The 20,272-nt window shown below is 41.8% G+C and overlaps 2 protein-coding genes across 9 annotated transcripts in view; one reads left to right on the top strand and one right to left on the bottom strand.

Moving 5' to 3' along the window:
- Positions 1-4,443, top strand: part of LOC140734253 (serine/threonine-protein kinase PAK 3) — a 240,468-nt gene extending 236,025 nt beyond the window's left edge. For all 8 annotated transcript variants that reach the window (XM_073057972.1, XM_073057968.1, XM_073057974.1 and 5 more), the window contains one exon: positions 5-4,443. In XM_073057972.1, coding sequence (XP_072914073.1) covers positions 5-91 — 87 coding nt within the window. In that variant the 3' untranslated portion in view covers positions 92-4,443. The remainder of the gene's footprint in view (positions 1-4) is intronic.
- Positions 4,444-12,496: 8,053 nt separating this feature from the next.
- The window catches only part of LOC140734254 (calpain-5-like), a 182,048-nt gene continuing 174,272 nt past the window's right edge, over positions 12,497-20,272 (bottom strand). The window contains exon 13 of the mRNA XM_073057976.1: positions 12,497-19,168. Within this exon, the coding sequence (XP_072914077.1) occupies positions 18,989-19,168 (180 nt within the window). The 3' untranslated portion in view covers positions 12,497-18,988. The remainder of the gene's footprint in view (positions 19,169-20,272) is intronic.

The raw sequence follows: 20,272 nt of genomic DNA on the forward strand, positions 1-20,272 counted from the left end.
ACAGCATCCGTTCTTGAAATTTGCAAAGCCACTCTCGAGCCTCACCCCTCTGATAATTGCAGCCAAGGAGGCCGTTAAGAACAACCGTTAGAGCAAGGGATGGTGTCCATCATCACCCTCTCCCCCTCCCTCCTGCCGTGAAAGAGGGGCTAACCAGAGCTGGACTGTGTCTCACCTGGAGAAACCTTGATCTCCTTCCGTTGCAGGACAGAGAAAGCTAGCACAGTGATGGGGTACCACAGTAATGTTTTTCACCTTAACATCTTGTTTGATCCCACCTGGATTCTTAATTTCAAACAGAATTGCCCATGTTGATAAAGGCATTGTGGTGTCTCTTATTTTTCCATTTCCTTTTTGTTTCCTCCTCCAAGCATATAAAACAAATTTTTAACCATTTGGTTGTTTTGGGGGGGGTGGGGTCTAAATAGAGAACTTGACACGTTTGTTAAATATCTGGGTTTGAAGGACTCATGGCTGTAAGTTGTAGCAAATGAGTGGAGCCTTTCGGAAAAGTGATAAAACATTTCAGACACTGCTGTGATCGCTAAGTGAATGTCTGGATAATTCCATGTTCCAGTGAGGACAAAACCATGTCATGCTTCCAGAAGAGAGTTGTTCTGTCTGACTAAATAAAGAGGCCTTAAGTTTTTCGGTATTGCTTTATAACACATTTGCAGTGCTGTGATGAATGAAGTTTCATTCCTTTGTGTATATATATATTTTATACAGGTTTCCAGTCTATCTCTTGATATTTCTTTAGTATATTGTCTTAATATTTATTAATAATGGAATTGGAACTGTCGGGTTTTCTGTTGGATATATTGATTTCTTTCTTTTTTTTTGCTTTCTGGACGACCACAGTATTCTGGAAAAGTTCAATTGATACAAAAGCCAATTAATAAATGGGAGTTCAATGGTGATAGTGTAGTTTGTTAAATGCAAAGAGATTTATGGCAAAGGGATGAGTCAAAATGCCCTGACATGATTGCAGTAAGGAGGCCATGGCCCCGAACGTTAGTATAATGTTGCCCAAATGGAGAAAGGCTGAATCTTCTTGTAATGAATCTGTCAGGTAGAGAATGGAACCATTTTGCATGGAGGTTTCAAAGGATTGAAATAGAAGTTTTGTCTGTGTGTGTGTGTGTGTGTGTGTATGTTTTTTTTCTTACATGGCCCTGCAAACCATTTTCTAAGACAACTTGATAGTATTAACAATAATTAAGCAAGATGAATTGAGGTGAGCAGAATGTGAGTCAATCGCTCTATACCCCACACACCACCACCTCTCTCTGCCCTCTGCCCTCACCGAACCAAATGCTAGAGGGCAAACGGAAAAGTCTTTCATCAGGGTTACCTCCTGATTTGCTCTTGGCAAACAAAGCTGTCTACTATTTGCACTTTCCAAAAAGAGGTTTTAAATAAATTGGATTATTGTCAGTGTGCAGACTTTAAAACCTGTCTCATTTGTGTCAAAAAGCCCATCTGCACATGAATTTCAATAATAATTTGATCTCGAGCCTTCTTAACAGTTTACAGCTTGCACTGTATAATTGAATTGTTTTGTTTCAGGCTGAAGCCCTTTTTACTGAGCTGGCATGTCAGTTTAAAGGTGTGGGCTCGGGGAGAAGGGAAAATGAAGACTCACATGTTCATCCCTCGGTGTGACTTGAGCAGTCTTTATTCCCCACACAGTCCATTTGACAGATGTATACTTTCTCCGTCCTTCCACAGTACCACATGTTCCTTGGAACCCTCATATGATCTTCCACATGATATCCATGCCAGGCTGATGTAAGACCCCTGTTGTGTCATCACTTCTTTCAGGAAAAAAATGTCAATCTTGTCTGTGACTAAAAGACTCTTGAATGAGTCTTCAAAAGGACCAAAGACATTACAGACCCTGGGAAATCGATAAACATTGTAGGAATGGGCTTTGTTCTATACCACTTTAAAGAAAATATTAACGACAAACGTAGGGTTTCAAAGAGTAATCTGTTACCAGAAGCACCTGTTGTTTTGTGGCCCGCCACTTGGTTATGAGTTTTAATGAAAAATGGAATATTCTGCAGAATCAAGATAGGAAAAACAGTCCATACGGTGGCTGATAAACAATATTCAAGAATCTTGATTATGTTGGAAACTGAAATTTTTTGGGAGGCGTTCATTAAGTTGCAAAGAGGGCAGTCTGGTGCCCCTGATATAGTCATTCCTTCTCCTGGTTTACAGTTTATAATGGTATACTTTCCCTTGTCTCCTAAGACCCAGGAGTATCATCACAACACACAGTTACACACCCACTCAGCAGCAGCAGCACCTTTTTGACTAACATCAAATAAACCCACAGGACAACATGATCTGTTGAATATGGTATCTTGATGACGAATAATGGTGAGGGTTTTCGTACTGAAAGATGAAACGAAGAAAGAAATGTATCAGACCCACTGTGTTTCAACGGGTTGCTGATATTCTGTAAATGGGACGATGGTGTTGTAAGGTTGACTAAGAGCATGCAGGCTCTTATCAGTGAGCTTGTTCAGCAATATTCCTAATTATCTTCAGAGATATAGGACCTACTGTGCTGAGAGGTGGATAGAGGACAGATTTTCCTTGCATTATCACTGCATTGCAGTTTGAAATTTTTAAAAAAGTAGCTGTGTTTTGTAAACTTGCATACTCCATTTTCTCAAATGTTTATGCAGATCCTAAGTTCCACTCAAGCTTCAGAAAGCCATTTAAAATTAGTTAGTAGTTCACAAAGACAAAGTATTTCTAGGAAAGCTGTAAATCAGATAAAGACATTCATTATTTATCATTGTAGCTGTATTAACAATCTGTGGCCTTGTCAGCAAGAAGTGTCATAGTTCAGTCTTTCAAAGCAAACTGCAAAGGCCATCTAAAGGGAAAAAGTTCATTTTAATTTTAGTACAGAACATCTCAGTGGGTGGCTAGAGCAATCTTATATATTTTAATATTTGTTTTCTTTCCTTGTGAGGAAAGGTTGATTTTTAATTTTGTCCAATTCTGAACAAATACAAGGACACTACGTTATACTTTTAAAAAGAAATCTAGTGTGTTAGTTTGTCAGAAAAAAAGATTTATTTGTTTTTAAAAGGTTTTGTTACCAAGTGTGGCACCAATGTAGTACAGATCTTAATAGACCAGAAGGTCTCAGATTCAGCCCTTGACCTGTGCTAATTTCAGTATGTGTTCTATAATTAGCACTTATTCTCTGGGGAATGGACAAGGATAAAGATCAACCAAGCTACCAGATACTGATTGCTTCCTGGCACTACCCGCTTCAGGGGGCATCTGTCTAGAAACATGGCCTAGATGTGGCCTGACAGAGCTGTGAGCCACACGAAGCAGAGTGGTCTGCTGACCATATCCAGTGAGAAATGGGCATTTGAAAGAGGTAGCAAAGGCTTGTCTGCCTGGTTGGTGCCTTTTAAACTGTTTTCCATATGCTGTCAAGAGAGAGCGATTAGAAAGATTTTGTTTTGTACTTTCAGTTCCATTTTCTTATAGAAAAACCATACAATTGATCTATCCCCACAGTTGTCCATTGATCATTTTGGCATGTTCCCTTCAGCTGGTTTGTCTGCCTCATCAGCACCACAGAAGCAAATACTTTCATTTTTATTTTTTTAAAAAGAAATCTTCATTTATAGAAGAGCAAGAAGATGCTTATTGTAAACATTCCAGCAATACTTTGATCTAAGGCGGCTAAGGCCAAAACTGAAGCAAGCATCTTTTTAATACACCTTCCTTAAACAAGATGCTTTTTAAGTATTTTCATCATTTCCTGCTTTATATCTTTCTGCTAACAAAGTCATTGCCTTTTACTTGCAACACAAAGCAAATCATCACTGATCTGTTTAAGTATGTTAAGAAAATTTTGTTGTAGCTAACGAAAGTAATTTAAGAACAATTTGAAAAGATACTGAATGTCATACATTCAAACAATAGGGAAAACAAGAATTGGAAGAGAATTGAATATTGCTGTTCAACGTATCATGACATCATTTTTTTTTTGTTTCTATTTCTTTCCCTGTATGTCCTCTTTTGGAAAAAGTGTTACCTGTACATTTGATGTGAAATTTCCTTCCTCTACTGTGAAAATGAATTTTTAAAAAGGTACTCTGGAATTTTTTTCCTTTTGATGACTTTTTATTTAATTTGGGGAAATGCTGGAAATAACTTTGTTACGCACACAATCCCAGACCTCAGCGTTTCAGCAATGTTGTTGGTTTGTTAGGTTTTCTTTTCAATTTATTTGTCCGTCTGCTTTCCCAATGTTTCAGACGGGCTGAAGCAATAGAAGTGATTCATTTAAACCATGGATTGTGCATGAATAGTGTCTTTAGTGTTAAAAAGAAAAGCCACAAAAAATTGGAGTTTGAAGCTTTGACATAAAGTATTGCAAAATAAAGATCATTTAAACAACAGATGGCTCTGCAGTGCTCATTTTAATGATTTTGCATTTGCTTTAACACTGGAAATTTAGATTTTATAAACTCAGGCTTTCTCAACTGATTAAAAAGTGTGACACCAGTCTAGGAATTAGGCTGAGCATTAATGTTAAAAAGCTTGATACTAAAGTGGTAGAAATGGAATTATATGAAGCGTATGTGCATCAGTATTCCACAGTGTGATCGAAGAAAGATTAAGGATAATCTTAATGGTGGAAGGGATGAAAATGCCCTCCAGTTTATTCTCAACACCTGCCCTGTTAAATGGGAGTTTGAAGCATTGACTCAAAGTTCAAGGTAAATGTATTATAAATGTGTACCATATACAGTCAAATGAGATTCATTTTCTTGCAGGCACCCACAGGAGAAAATAAAGAAACTACAATGGAATCTTTGAAAAACCATACATAATGAAGATGGGCAAACATCCAATGTGCAAAAGAGGGCAAATCGTGCAAATTGAAAAAGATACTGAGAGGATGCAATACACACACAATGCTGGAGGAACTCAGCAGGCCAGGCAGCATGTGCAGATTTTCTCTGACTGGGAACATGAGCTGAAAGTATGTCTACAGGTTGAGGAGCCAGCTCAGTGCTGAGGCAAGTGAAGCCATTCAGGCCAGTCCAGGACCCCGATGACAGCCTTGGGATCTGAGCCAGCAGCTAAGAAAGAATCTGGGCAGAAAGACAAGGGAACAGTCCACTGCACGATATTTGTGCTGCTGATGGGGTTTAGAAGATGCTGGTGGTGACATGGGGCATGAGTCTCAGGGGCACCTTGAAAAATCCTGAGGGTTCTCTTCCTGATTCCCAAGGATTCTGCTTGAAATCAAATGCTGACTTCCTGTGGCTTCTAGTACCACCTTGCTTGCTCCAGCTCTGTGGTAGAGCTGGCAATGCTGTACCACATAGGGCTACCCAAATTGTTGCGTAAAAATGGCTGGCTTTTCCAGTGAAAGTAACACCGCCTTCTGCATGTCCCTACTGAAAGCTCTGTAGATTTTGCACAACTTAATCTATTGTCAATTCGAATCCTATCAAATGAACTGCAGTATTGTGTTTGCTTTTTAAAGCTGATCTTACTAATGTACCATTATCTTTTGTGATCTTTCTTCTTTTTATCCTAATCACTTTGGTACTTCAATTTAATCGAGAAGTAAGAGAATCTCTTAATCTTTCTAGCAAAATGTATTGCTTTGTACTTAACTAAATGCATTTTTTTTGGCAATTACACATCAGTGTTGCATATTCATGAATATCTTCCTACAATAATCTTTGAAATATAAGTTAGGTTAGTGTTGATCAATCTCGCAAAAATGATTTCACTGCATTAATCCTCAGCAATTCAGTCATTGGAAATTTTTGAAATTCTAATTCTCTTTCTCGATTCCAAAGCACTTATTTGCCAATCTGGATAACTATCTTTAATCTTTCCACTCTGCACTGTGTCCTTTCTCCACATATATCAACTTCAGGTCATTAGTCTATGCATTTTATCAAAGAGCTTCCAGAAATCCAAATAAATTACAAAATTGTGTTAACATTATATATAACCATATAACAATTACAGCATGGAAACAGGCCATCTCAGCCCTTCTAGTCTGTGCTGAACGCTTACTCTCACCTAGTCCCACCGACCTGCACTCAGCCCATAACCCTCCATTTCTTTCCTGTCCATATACCTATCCAATTTTCTTTTAAATGACAAAATCAAACCTGCCTCTACCACTTCTACTGGAAGCTTGTTCCACACAGCTACCACTCTCTGAGTAAAGAAGTTCCCCCTTGTGTTACCCCAAACTTTTGCACCCTAACTCTCAACTCATGTCCTCTTGTTTGAATTTCCCCTACTCTCAATGGAAAAAGCCTATCCACATCAACTCTATCTATCCCCCTCAAAATTTTAAATACCTCTATCAAGTTCCCCCCCTCAACCTTCTACGCTCCAAAGAATAAAGACCTAACTTGTTCAACCTTTCTCTGTAACTTATGTACCTTTATGATCTGAAAGAATTCAATTATGCAAGTCAAGCATTTCAAATATTATTGCTGGTTACTTTTATAATATTTTCAGTTTGTAGATGTCTTCTATTACACCATCAAATACCATTCCTTTCACTAATTGAATAATAGTGTGTGAGCTTCTTTTACTCCCCCCCCCCCGATTATTTGCCCACCCCCATTCTTCACATCCACTCCTCTGGTACAATTTTCTTTTGTAATGAAAGTTTATGATTTGGAAATAGATTATTCTGGCTCATTTGTTTTTTGTTCATAAAATACATTATTACCCAGCTAGATTGCATTCTTTGAAGAACAGAGATAAAGTAAACACTTCTGATATTGTCCTGTCATTACACCTTGCAGTTATATTGCTGCTTATTAATATTTCTGTTACACCTTGTACTCCTGTTTCATTATGACTATTCCTATTATGCATTCTCTATTGTCATTCATTCCTTTGCTTAGGGAAGAAAGTTTTCCTTTTCAACTTTTTTTATTCATTTCTGGCGTACTCATCCACAAAGCAGGATTTTTTTTAGTGGAATAGTTTCTCCTGATATTGCTATTTTTGAGATTTCCCATTACAGTTCTGGTAATTTTCATAAAATTTTGCCACTTTCCCACATTTTATTCTAATCTTCTGGAAATGGCTTCCTTTAGCAAAATTCACTCATCTCTTGTGGTTCTCCTTACCAAATCCAGCAGTCTTCTCTCTTTTGTTCATTTTTTATACGAGTACAATTTTTATATAATTTAATACAATATTAATGGTAAGACTCTTGGCAGCGTGAAGAATCAGAGAGATCTTGGGATCTGTGTCCATAGGGCACTCATAGCTGCTACGCAGGTCGACAGTGTTGCTAAGAAGGCATATGGTGTGTTGGCATTCATCAACCATGGGACTGAGTTCAAGAGGCGAGAAGTAATGCTGCAGTTGTATAAGACCTTGGTTGGACACCAGTTGGAGTACTGTGTTCAGTTCTGGTCACCTCACTACAGGAAGGATGTGGATACTATAGAAAGATTGCAGAGGAGATTTACAAGGATGTTGTCTGGATTGGAGAGTGTGCCTTATGAAAATAGGCTGAGTGAATGCAGCCTTTTCTCCTTGGAGCGACGGAAGATGAGAGGTGTGGATAGCCAGAGGCTTTTTCTCGGGGCTGAAATGGCTAATCTGAGTGAGCATAGTTTTAAGGTGTTTGGAAGTAGGTCCAGAGGGGATGTCAGGGATAAGCTTTTCACACAGAGTGGTGGGTGTGTGGAATGCACTGCTGGCAACAGTGGTGGAGGTGGATACAATAGGGTCTTTTAAGAGACTCTTAGATAGAGCTTAAAAAAATAGAGGGCTATGTGGTAGGGAAATTCTGGGAAGTTTCTAGAGTAGGTTACATGGTCAGCACAATATTGTGGCCCAAAGGACTTGTAGATGTCAATGTTCTATGAGTGTAAGCACATCTGCACTGACCATTCCCTTTTCACCCTTTCATTTCATAGTAATTACAGTATCTTATGGTTGTCAATCTAATGTCCTCTACTCATTTTGGGGTTTGGCTCAAACTATCTCTCTGTTTTTTTTAAACGTTATGTGAGTTTACAGTACATTTATTAGCACTATTTGCCCCTACTGTCATGGAGTCATCCTGAATCCATGTTGATTCTGTAGGCTGACTACAGTATATCTAGACTTCCATGCTCCTTGGTGCATGGGACTTCGGGAACCCACCGGTGCAGTGCAGACAAGCTCAAGTTATACTGTGAGATCTGCTATTGATGCACTAATGCACTAAGTGGCTTTTCCTCAAGTAGTGAGCAGTAGCAGTCCATTTACATAACGTAAGTAAGTGTGAGTGCATTTTTAGTAGCTTCCAAATAATTTCTATTAATCTTAGTACTTCTTGATGAGTAGCTAAGGTTATTCCTCTGTTCAAGAAGTAGTTAGTGCATTGCTTTTCAGTACCAGGTAACAGCTTCAATTCCTGCCACTGTCTGTAAGGGGTTTGTATGTTCTCCCCGTGATTAGGATAGGGTTAAATCGGGGTTTGCTGGGCTGTGTGGCTCGAGGGGCCTATTCTGCACTGTATCTCAATATTTAAATAAATAAATTAATAAATCTGGAGATTAAAGACTGGTAAGTTTCTCTAAATCAGTGGAAGGGAAGCTATTGTAGAGGAGGATCTTTGGGGTAGGACTTATGAGCATCTGGAAAAGAATGGTCTTATTATGGACAGTCAGAATGGCATTGTGTGAAGCAGGTCATTTCTTACCAACCTGATTGTTTATTTTGCTGAACAGGTAATGAGGGTAATTAATGAAGGTAGAGCAGTGAATGTTAACTCTGTGGATCTTGGGTAAGACATTCAACATGGTCCCTTGTGGTAGGCTCATTGGGAAGTCTAAGATGCTTGGTATCTCTGGTGACTTGTCTGTTTGGATTCAGAACTAGCTTGCCCATAGAAGACTTGGGGTACTGGTTGATGGGACTCATTGCTGTTTGTGTTATGTATAAGTGACTCGGATGAAAATGTGGATGGGTGGGATGACATAAAGACAGATGATGTTGTAGATAGTGTAGTAGATTGCCAAGGGACACCGCGGGATATAGATCAGTTGCCGATATGGGCGGAGAAAAGGCAGATGGAGTTTAATTTGGGTGAGTGTGATGTGATGCACTTTGGAAGATCAAATGTAAAGGGAAAGTACGCAGTTAATAGCAGGACCTTGAACAGCATTGATGCACAAAGTGTCCGAGCCTGTACCTCAGTGAAAGAGGCTGCACAGTTCGATAGGGTGATGAAGGTTCATGGCGTGCTTTCCTTCAATAATTGAGGCTCTGAGTTCCAGAACCAGGATGTTGCAGCTCTGCTGAGGTTGCACCTGAATCGGTTAATTTTAGCTTAACATGCCAACAGACAGGGACAGAATTTTTTATTCCTTTAACATCAGGTCCTACTTCAGTCTCCTTTGAATTCAACTTGAAAATGAATAAAATTAGAAATTATAGGCATATTGGCAGTTAGCCAGCTGAGATCTAGCCAATGAGAATTATAACCACATGTGATATTTTCTTTGTTTTAGAACCCTGTAACATAAAGGGATTCCATATGCTTTAATTCTTTGTTACACAACCACAATAATTTGTCATGTTTCTTCAAAGCTGCCTTTATTTGACGAAAATACTTATTTCAGATTTCAAACAAAAGTTGTCATTTATACACAATCAATTTTGTAAAAGTTACTATTTATTGAAAACACAAAATATTGAATAAATTGCAACAATTTTCATCTCTGAAGCCTCCACTTTTAATTCTCACTGTTTGGCTTTCTTAATTGCACAAATGAATGAAATGCTGTAAGTGAAAGTTCCAAGAACATCTTTAAATGGCTCCACCTTTAAAAAGAAGTCTAATATTTCAATATGACATTGCAAACCTGATTAACTGCTGCAGAGGTTGGAAGAATTTATTCTTTGTAGACTGATTTAGCTTACAAACACATTATCTGTATCACACCTTCTGATCCTTGCCTCAGCCATTTTCCATCCTATTTATTGGTGTTGACATTCTGGTTGATGACTTCAGAAAAAAATCTCCAGAAAGTATTCTGTTCACAACATGTAACAATATTGAATTTAACTCATTACCTCCTACTACAGATTGAGTTTTGAAACACGGGCTTAGCAGCATCTGCATGCTGCTTGAGCTATCTTCAATCTTTAAAGCTTTGCTATTTCACCTACTCTCCTTAACATAAAATCTATACTGTAAAACTGTTCCATTTTCATTGGCTATTAGGAATGTTTAGGCTTGGGGGAATTAAGAACTTGTTGGGAATTTGCATTGTGTCTAGGCTTGAGGGCACTTTGCGATTATGAACTTGATGGCCACTTTATTAGGTACCTCCTGTACCTAACAAGGTGGCCACTGAATGGGGGAGCATAGTCATCTTGCTGTAGTCCATCCACTTAAACATTTGACATGTTGTGCATTGGGAGATGCTCTTCTACACACCACAGTTGTAACACATGGTTATTTGAGTAGCTGTCACCTTCCTGTCAGCTTGACCCAGTCTGGCCATTCTCAGATCTTTCATTAACAAGGCATTTTCACCCACAGAGCTACCATTTACTGGATTTTTTTGTTTTTGTTTTTCTCACCATTCCCTGTAAATCGTTGTGCATGAAAATCCCAGGAGATCAGCAGTACCTGAGATGCTCAAACCAACCTGCCCAGCACCAACAATCATTCCATTGCTTAGATCACATTTCTTCTTCATTCTGAACAACTGAACCTCTTGACCATGTCTGCGTGCTTTTATGCATTGGGTTACTGCCATATGATTGCCAGAGTAGATATTTGCATTAACAAGTAGGTGTACCCATTAAAGTTGCCACTTAGTATAGATCAATGTTGTTACATCAGTATCTAGTACATCTTTACTGTTCACCACTCTAATGCATGGCAATATTGATTATTATTAAATATGATCTTAATAAAAATATTTACATTGCTAATTAATAAGTACATGCTTTATATAAGTCATATGTCTGTGAGTATAGGAAATAATTGTCTGTATTAAGCTTAAATTTAGTTGTATTTTACTATAGTTTAATTCTGCAGTAAATGTTATTTTTATGCATCATTTTTAAAATTCTAAAATATTTTCATTTATGAATTATGCCTCATAAATAATTTGAGGATAATTGAATTATTTGTTATTTATCAACTCTGTGATTTTGTTTTATTTAGCGCAGAGTCCTAGCGGGTAATGATAGTTTCTTGCATCAGTTTACATATTGGCTATGACTGGATCAATCCATAATTGATCATCACTGACCTTCCTTCAACTGATAACCATTTCCTGCAACTAGAATTGCAGACAGCTCTGTCAATATTTCCTTTCGCGAGAGACCAGGAGTTCACAACGTTGTACAATGTTAGACTGACATGAATGAAAGCTACAGGTAAGTTAGAGAATAAGACATTTAAAGAGTCTCATCAAAACTATTTCTTTCCTCTAACCATCCTGACAACTTGCCCTTTTAATTTAACCATCTTTGATCCATTGCTGGTCCAAACCTGAAATGCATTCGTTAAATGTGTATGAATATGCATAGACAAACTGAAGTGGTGTTCAATGCATTGCACTGAAGAATGGATAACCTTTCCCCATCCGAAATTAAAATCAGAAATGCCTAGCTGTTTAGGCTAGATATATGGGAAGAGAAATGGCTCTGCATTCTGCAATTCCTACATTATGCTGTGTATGTTCTTTAGTCTCTATTCTGACAGCTCCCAATACCCTTATTTACAGCTTGACCGCATCACTCCAGTTTCACCTTATCAGGTTAAGTGACCCTCTCTGGACGGAAGGAAAATGAAAGGTGACTTGATAGAGGATAAGATGATAAGAGACAGACTGCAGATAGATTGGACAGCCACTGCTATTCAGGGTGGAAATGGCTAATACGCACTGCCAGGGATGGTGGTATCATCAACACGCACAACAAGCTGGAGGAACTCAGCAGGTCGGGCAGCATCCGTGGAAATGAGCAGTCAACGTTTTGGGCTGAGACCCTTCATCAGGACTGAAGGAGGAGGGGGCAGGGGCCCTATAAAGAAGGTGGGGGGAGGGTGGGAAAGAGAAGGCTGGTATGTACCAGGTGAAAAACCAATCAGAGGAAAGATCAAGGGGTGGGGGAGGGGATAGGCAGGAAATGTGAAGGAGGAATGTAAGGGAAAAGCACTATGGGTGGTAGAAGATGGCAGAATCATGAGGGAGGTGATAGGCAGCTGGAAGAGGAGGCAGAGTGAAAGTGGGATTGGGAAGAGAGAGGGAGGGAATTACCGGAAGTTGGAAAATTCGATGTTCATACCAAGGGGCTGGAGACTGCCCAGACGGTTTCACCAGCCTTCTTCCCACCCTCCCCCACCTTCTTTATAGGGCCCCAGCCCCCTCCTTCTTCAGTCCTGACAAAGGGTCTCGGCCCCAAACATTGACTGCTCGTTTTCACGGATGCTGCCCGACCTGCTGAGTTCCTCCAGCGTGTTGTACATGTTGATTTGACCACAGCATCTGCAGTGTACTTTTTGTTTACAGGGATGGTGGTAGATACAGGTACATTGGGGAGATTTAAGAGACTTAGACAGGGACATGAATGGAAAAATAATAGAGAGCTATGTCAGAGGGAAGGGTGAGATTGACTTTGGAGTAGGATATAAGGTTGATACAACATCCTGGGTCAAAGGGCCTGTACTGTGTTATATTCTATGTTCTATGTAATCCAGACAACATACTAGTGAACTTTCTCTGCACTCTCTCCAGTACAATTGCATCCTCGCTGTAGTGTAGTGACAAGGACAGTGCACGATACGTAATGTGCAACCTAACCAGTAGACTTCTCCACCTTTACCCTCCCCATTTCTCTCCATCTTATTACATGGTTGATTTCCAAGTTTTGCCAAAAAAATTGACTGAAACATTAATTTTGTTTCTCTTTCATGTTGCTACCTGACTCTTATTTCCAACAAATATTTTTCTAAAATTTCCAGCATCTGCAGATTTTTTGATTTACAATTTAGCCTGGAGTTATCCTGTACCTCCCAGCTTCAAGTGCACAGGATTATCACCATCTGCCCTTCTGCCCCCCCCCCCCATCCTCTCCCAAGCTGCCCACCATCCTACGTCAGATCTAGATTTAGTTGGTTCTAAATCCTGAAACTTCTTATGCAGTAACCCCTGTATTGGAAGGGCTTCAGCATTTCAAGAAGATGGCCCACCATGATCTTCAATGCTATTAGGAATGGACAATAAAGGCCATTCAGTCCAATGAGTCTATACTATTTCCTGAATCAATCCCAACTTTGGACAATACCAACTGAAGACTTTTTTTCTATAAAGGAATTAAAATATTTAATTTTTTTTTTAATTTTTAAGTGTTGAATGTCTCCAATCATCAGAGCTATGACCGAGTTCAAGCTCCGTGCAGACAGCATTGGAGATCGGGACTGAACCCAGGTCATTGCTGTTGTGCGGGCAGCAGCTTGACCAGTTGTGTCGCCATGTCACCCATCCCCAGGACATGGAGTTAGCGCAAGCCTCCTGCCCAGAGGAACTATTTCTCTTACCAGTATCGAGAAGAGACTTCTAAGAGGACTCGTGAACTCTGCCTGATCAACATTTGCCCAGCAGTAATATACTTGTTTCTGCATAACTGTCAGACTATCGACCAACAGCTGGGTTAAGACGGTTTGGTATTGCCAAAAATGTAAAGATCAACCAGTACAGTGGTGCTGCCACACTTTTCTGGTGACCTGGGTTCGATCTTGACCTTGTGTAGTGAGTCAATGAGGATATTCTTTTGTTACTTGTGTGGGATTCCTCCCATTACACAAAGACATGCTGACCAGTTAATTGGCTGTTGTAAATTGTCCCTAAAGCAGTTGGGTGACAGGAGAATGAGGAGTGAGCTGAAGGAGATGTGAGGAATAACAGGCTGCATAAAAACAACTAAGGGAATGTAACAGAGGAAAAACTTTGAAACCTAGTACAGATTCATTGGGCTGAACGGCATGTGAAAACATATTAACCACACCAATATTTGGATGTATATAATACTGGACGTACCTCTGGAAGAAGCTTGCACTATGAAGTTGTGAAAATAGTCAGGTGCTAACTCCTGGAATGTACTACCACTGTAGTTCTCTGCAGCTGGTGCTCCATTTGACAGCACAACCTGCAACTCTAGTAGCAGCTGGAGTTCCCACACAGCACAGGATGTTCTTGCCATCGGACTGAGTTTCAATGCTCTGTCTTTCTAATTTACTGACCAAAATATACCAGCTCTCTGAAATGAACATCCTCCTGTCTCCAAGGGAGAGCAAATCTGGGGCTAACGGGGAAGAGAAGAGTGGCAGTGTACACCTAACGACAATGCTGTAATGGTCTTGACCCAGCAGAGAAGCCGCAGCAAATACGGTATCAGGAATTGTAGAACTTGGATCCAATATGGGATTATAAGATATAATATCGGAATTAGACCATTTGGCTAATTGAATCTGCTCCCCCGTTCAATCATGGCTGATTTATTTTCTTTCTCAATCCCTTAATCTTTGACATCCGTACTAATTACCTCTCAACTTCTGCTTTAAATACTCAATGACTTGGCCTCCATGGCAGTTTGTGGTTATGCATTCAATAGATTCACCACCCTCTGTCAACCAAGTCCAGCTCCCGGCCTTCAAGTGGCGGAACTGTTCCTACCAATGGGAGAAGAGGCAAAGGCGGGTCTCTGGCGCCTCAAAACCAGATGCTTCGGGCAGGTGGGGCTCGTTAGTCCTGGTCAACTGCCCACCTCGGAGAAGGAAAACTCTGATTTTAAAACCTCCGCTGCCTTGCGGCCACTCCCAATCATGGGAAAGGCTATGGGAGTAAACCCTGAGAAGAAATCCGGAACCGGAGTCCCGTAAGCGGTCAATAGGGAGGACTTCATCAATCTATTGTCCAAGAACCGAAGAGGCCACCATGTGTAACGATCTTCGTGCCAGTGGGTCCTGACCTCCGAGGCCGAGAGAGTGGGACTGTCTCCATGCTAAGGCTTTTTCACTATAATATCTTTCACGCACAGGTCCTTGTGGTGTGTATCTTCGTCTTCTTTCTCTCTTTAAAAGTCCTAGGCGATGGGAGTGCAGCGAACCAACAGGTGGAGGTGACCACTGAGTTGTAGTTGCAAACCTGCACATCGGCGGCCCTTGGACAGATGGTCGTTCTCCTCTGAACCCAGGGCAGTAGGGGGGTCCGGCAGCATCCAGGGTGACTGGGCAGCCCTTTTTAGGACAGCGCTCCCCAACCTGTAATCAGGGAGGGGCCTAGAAAAGGTGGCCTAAACATCGCCTGCCCTAGATCATCCAGCCAGTTAACCGCAACTGACGGATCACCCAATCATTGCGGTCGAAATCAAAATCAAAAGAAAAAGATTCTCTGTCTAGGAGCATGGAATGTTTGCACCTTAATGGATAAGGAAAACACTGCAAGACCTAAAAGGAGAACAGCTCTCATTGGCAAAGAACTTGCTCGCTACAACATTGACATCACAGCGCTGAGTGAAATCAGGGTTGCAGATGAGGGATCCATCACTGAGCTTGCCAGCGGCTACGACTTCTTCTGGAGCGGAAGGGCGCAGAATGAAGACAGGATCCACGGAGTGGGCTTTGCCATAAGGAGTACCCTGATGAAACAGCTCCCCAACCTGCCTGTTGGCATCAGTGAAAGATTGATGAGGGTACGTCTGCCCCTCAGCCAAAATCGACATGCAACTATTATTAGTGCCTATGCCCCCACCCTGACCAGCCCTACTGAAACCATAGAGCAGTTTTACGCTGACTTTGACCCCATCCTGCGCTCAGTGCCGGCCAGTGAAGCTGATCTTGCTGGGAGATTTCAATGCCTGAGTCGGCCAAGACCATTATCAGTGGAGTGGAATGCTCGGCAGACACGGAGTTGGGAAGATGAACAGCAATGGCGAGGAGCAGAGTGTTGGATGGACCACAGACTCCTCTGCACCACCCTCAAGCTACACATCGTTCAATCTCACAAAAAGCGTCCAAAGGCAGTAAGACCATCCTTTAACACCTCCATGTCTACGTGAATTTTAAAATACTCTTAAACAGAAACTATCAACAAACCAGCCACTCACAGGTAACCCAATCCAGAAATGGAGCCACTTCAAAAATGCTATAACCGGAATGGCAAAGTCAACCCTAGGCTGCAGAAAGCGCACCCACCAAGATTGGTTCAATGAGAATAGCACCATCATCAATTACCTACTCACCAAGAAGAACAAGGCATTCAAAGAATGGCAGGATGACCCGAGCTCCACCTGCAAAAAGGACAGATTCAAGTCCTGTCAGGCACTTGCTCAAAGGGAAATCCGTATAATGCGCGACACATGGTGGAATAAGAAGGCGGATGAGGATCAGCACTATGCTGACACAAACAACACCAAGCAGTTCTTCAACACCATCAAGTCTGTCTTTGGTCCCTCAAAGTCAAGCATAGCTCCTCTGCTTTCTGCAGATGGATCCTCCCTTATCCTCTCCCCTCCACTGTCGACCAGTCAGTATTCGACCAGATTCCACAGAGCCCAGTCCATGAGCACCTCAACAAACCCCCTCCCTGACTGAGGTCAGCACAGCCATCAAACAGATGAGCTGTGGCAAAGCACCAGGCAAGGATGGCATTCCCGCAGAACTGTTCAAAGCCCTCAACCAGGAGTCACTCGAAGCATTCCAGGACGTCCTGGTCAGTATCTGGGAAGAGGAAGTAATGCCACCCGACCTTCAGGATGCTGCAATAGTCACCCTATACAAAAACAAAGGCCCACGCACAGACTGTGGAAACTACCGGGGCATCTCCCTACTTTCCATCGCCGGCAAAATCCTGGCTCGCATCATCCTCAATAGACTTATTTCAACAGTATCCGAAGGAAACCTCCCAGGATCGCAATGTTTGGCCTAAACACAGTACTGTGGATATGATCTTCACTGTCAGACAAATGCAGGAGAAATGCCTGGAACAGAACATGAACTTGTACTTTGTCTTCATTGATCTGACTAAAGCGTTTGATACTGTCAACAGGATCATCCTCGGGAAACTTGGCTTCCCTCCAAAGTTCATCAACCTCATGCGCCTCTTCCATGACAACATGACTGGAGAGATTCTCTCAGCTGACGAACCTAGCGAGAAATTTGACATCTCCAAGGTGTTAAACAGGGCTGTGTGCTTGCACCAGTACTTTTCAACCTTTTCTTCACTCAGGTACTAATGCATGCCGTCAAAGACCTAAACCTGGGCATTTATATCAAATACTGCCTGGACGGGTCACTCTTTGACCTACGTCGCCTTGCAGAACACACAAAGACCCTCCGAAAGCTGTTCATAGAAGCGCTCTTTGCAGATGACTGTGCACTCATGGCGCATCAAGAGAACCACCTACAAACAATGGTCAGCAGATTCTCCGCCGCATCTAAATTGTTCGGCTTAACAATCAGCCTCGGTAAAACAAAGGTCCTCCTGTGGCCTGCACCTAACAGCGCCCCGCCACAGCCATGCATCACCATTGATGACACACAACTACGGAACGTTGACAACTTCAAGTACCTGGGGAGTACCATCTCCAGCGACGGTGCCCTTGATAAAGAAATCACGTCAAGGATCCAGAAAGCAAGCCAGGCACTCGGAAGGCTCCAGGTTAAAGTTCTGCAGCACAAAGATATTCACCTCTCCACTAAACTGATGGTTTACAATGCTGTTGTGGTCTCATCACTTCTATATGGCTGTGAAACCTGGACACTGTATTGCAGACATATCAAACAGCTTGAACATGATGAGTCCAGAATGCCGCGTCAGTTGTTCTAGGAGAACTGGAGCAGGGCAACCGTGCCCAAGGTCGCCCAAGGAAGAGGTACAAGGACAACCTCAAGTCAAACCTTAAGTGGGCCAAACCCCAGCCCCACGATCTCGAACACACTGCTGCTGATCGGTCCAAGTGGCGCAATCTATGCTCCAAGGCAGCAAACAACTTCCAAGCCAACTGGCGCATGCAGCGCCTCAAGGCGAGTCAAGACAGACACAGGAAGGCGTCCGCTCCTGCCCCAACAGGCGGTGCTCCTTGCCCCATCTGCACCCATATCTGCGCTTCAGACTTCGGCCTCAGAAGTCGTATGCGTGCCCACAGACATTGACTGCGCAACACATCTGTCTTCCTCGGATTTCAAGAGACTACTACTATAGATTCACCACCCTCTGGCTAAATAAATTCCTCTTCATCTTTGTTCTAAATGGACATACTTCTACTCTGAGGCTATGCCCTCTGGTCCTAGACTCTCACACTATTGAAAACATCCTCTGCACATTCACTCTATCTAGGCCTTCCAATATTTAGTGGATTTTGATGAGATTCTCCCCCTCCCTCCACACCATTCTTCTAAACTCCAGTGAGTACAGGCCCAGAGTGATCAAACTCTCCTCATATGTTAACCCTTTTATCCCAGGAACATTTTCATAAACCTCCCCTGGACCATCTCCAATGCTAGCACATCCATTTTTAGATACAAGGCCCAAAACTGCTCTCAATACCCCAGATTTGTTCTGATCAATGCCTTATAAAGATATTTTGGTAAAGAAAATCTTTTCTATACATTTAAAGAGAGGAATAAGTCAAGTCATATGTTTCAGCATTTTGAGTAGCATACTAATCATCAGAAATGGGTTAAAAATAGATTTGCAGTGCAGAACATGATTGGCTGTTGCTATTGGAGATAATAATTAAGACATTTTTCCTTGGGTCACATACTTGGAACATTTTTTGTGATGGTTAGGGTGTTGGAGAGGAAAGGAAGTAAGTGTTGACAGGTTCTTTCATAAGCTGTCATTGAAATCTCTGCATTCTGTTCTGGGAGGAATAAAAGGATGTGTTTGAAATTCAGCTGCAGTGTGGTTATTTTGGCAGCCTTTGCCTTTCAGAACGCTGCCAGGTTGTTGCTGCTCTTGACAGTGATGGTGATGCTGCCTGGCGTCTCGCCTTCCTGCTGACCCTTTTTCCGAAGCTGCAAGGTCTGTTGAGTGATGGGGTTATCTTGGGATCCTTCCAGGGTCACCTCCCCCATTAACTTATCACAAATTCTGTTGCTGTTCCAAATCTGTAAACAAAAAAAAGAGGCTTTGCTCTCACCTTGGGGAGAAATGAATTGCATCCCTTCCCCTTGTAGTTGTTTAAACTTCAAAAAGAATTCTTAAAATGTTCATTCTCTTTTTCAGTTCCCTCCATGATCTTTCCCCCTCATTATCTCTGTAATCCTCTCCAGTCTTAACCTTCAAGTTGCACGTAGTCCTTCAATTTTAGCCATTTGATATCCTTCTGATCTTAATCATGGAAAACTAGCCCTTTAGTTGCAAGGTTAAATCTGAGGATCTGCCTCCCAAAATGTCTCCACCACTTTCTTCCTTTAGAATGTGCCACCTTTGACCAAGGTTCACCTTACTTCAGTATCATGGTGACACTGCCAGTAAAGCTGCTGCCTCAAAGCACCAGAGATCCCTTCAATTCTGACCTTGGATGCTATGTGTTTGGAGTTTCGGTGTTAGACCATAAGACATAGGGGTAGAATTAGACCATTCAGCCCATAGAGTCTGCTCCGCCATTCCAGTGAATGTTCTCCCTGTTACCACTGGGTTTTCTCCAGGTGCTCCGGTATCTTCCCACATTCTAACAAAAGGTGTGAGTCGGTAGGCTAATTGGCCTTAAATTGTCCCTGTTGTGTAGGTGAGGAGTAGAATCTTGGGAAGGATTTTGGAAAAAAGAGGGTCAATGTAGCATTAGTGTAAAATGAGTGGTTACTGATTTGTAAAAACACAAAATGCTGGCAGAACTCAGCAGGCCAGACAGCATCTATGGGAGGAGGTAATGACGACGTTTCGGACCAAAACCCTTCATCAGGAGTGAAGTAACATGGGATGGTCGAGGGGGGGATAAGAAATGGGGGGAGGGATAAAGTAGAGAGCTAGGAAGTGATAGGCTGGAGGGAAATGGGCTAGGGTAGGGGGAAGGTGGAGAATTATGGGAAATAAAAGAGAAAGAAAGGTAGGGCTGGGAGAGAGATTATAGTGAGGGGGGAAAAAAGAGAGAGAAAGAGAACCAGACTAAAATAATAGATAGGGATGGGGGTAAGGGGGGGGCAGGGGTATCAACGGAGGTCTGTCAGTTATGAGTTATTAACTTCAAACTTTCTGCATAATCATTCAAA

Source organism: Hemitrygon akajei, chromosome 10, assembly GCF_048418815.1.
Source record: "Hemitrygon akajei chromosome 10, sHemAka1.3, whole genome shotgun sequence".
Lineage (NCBI taxonomy): Eukaryota > Metazoa > Chordata > Chondrichthyes > Myliobatiformes > Dasyatidae > Hemitrygon > Hemitrygon akajei.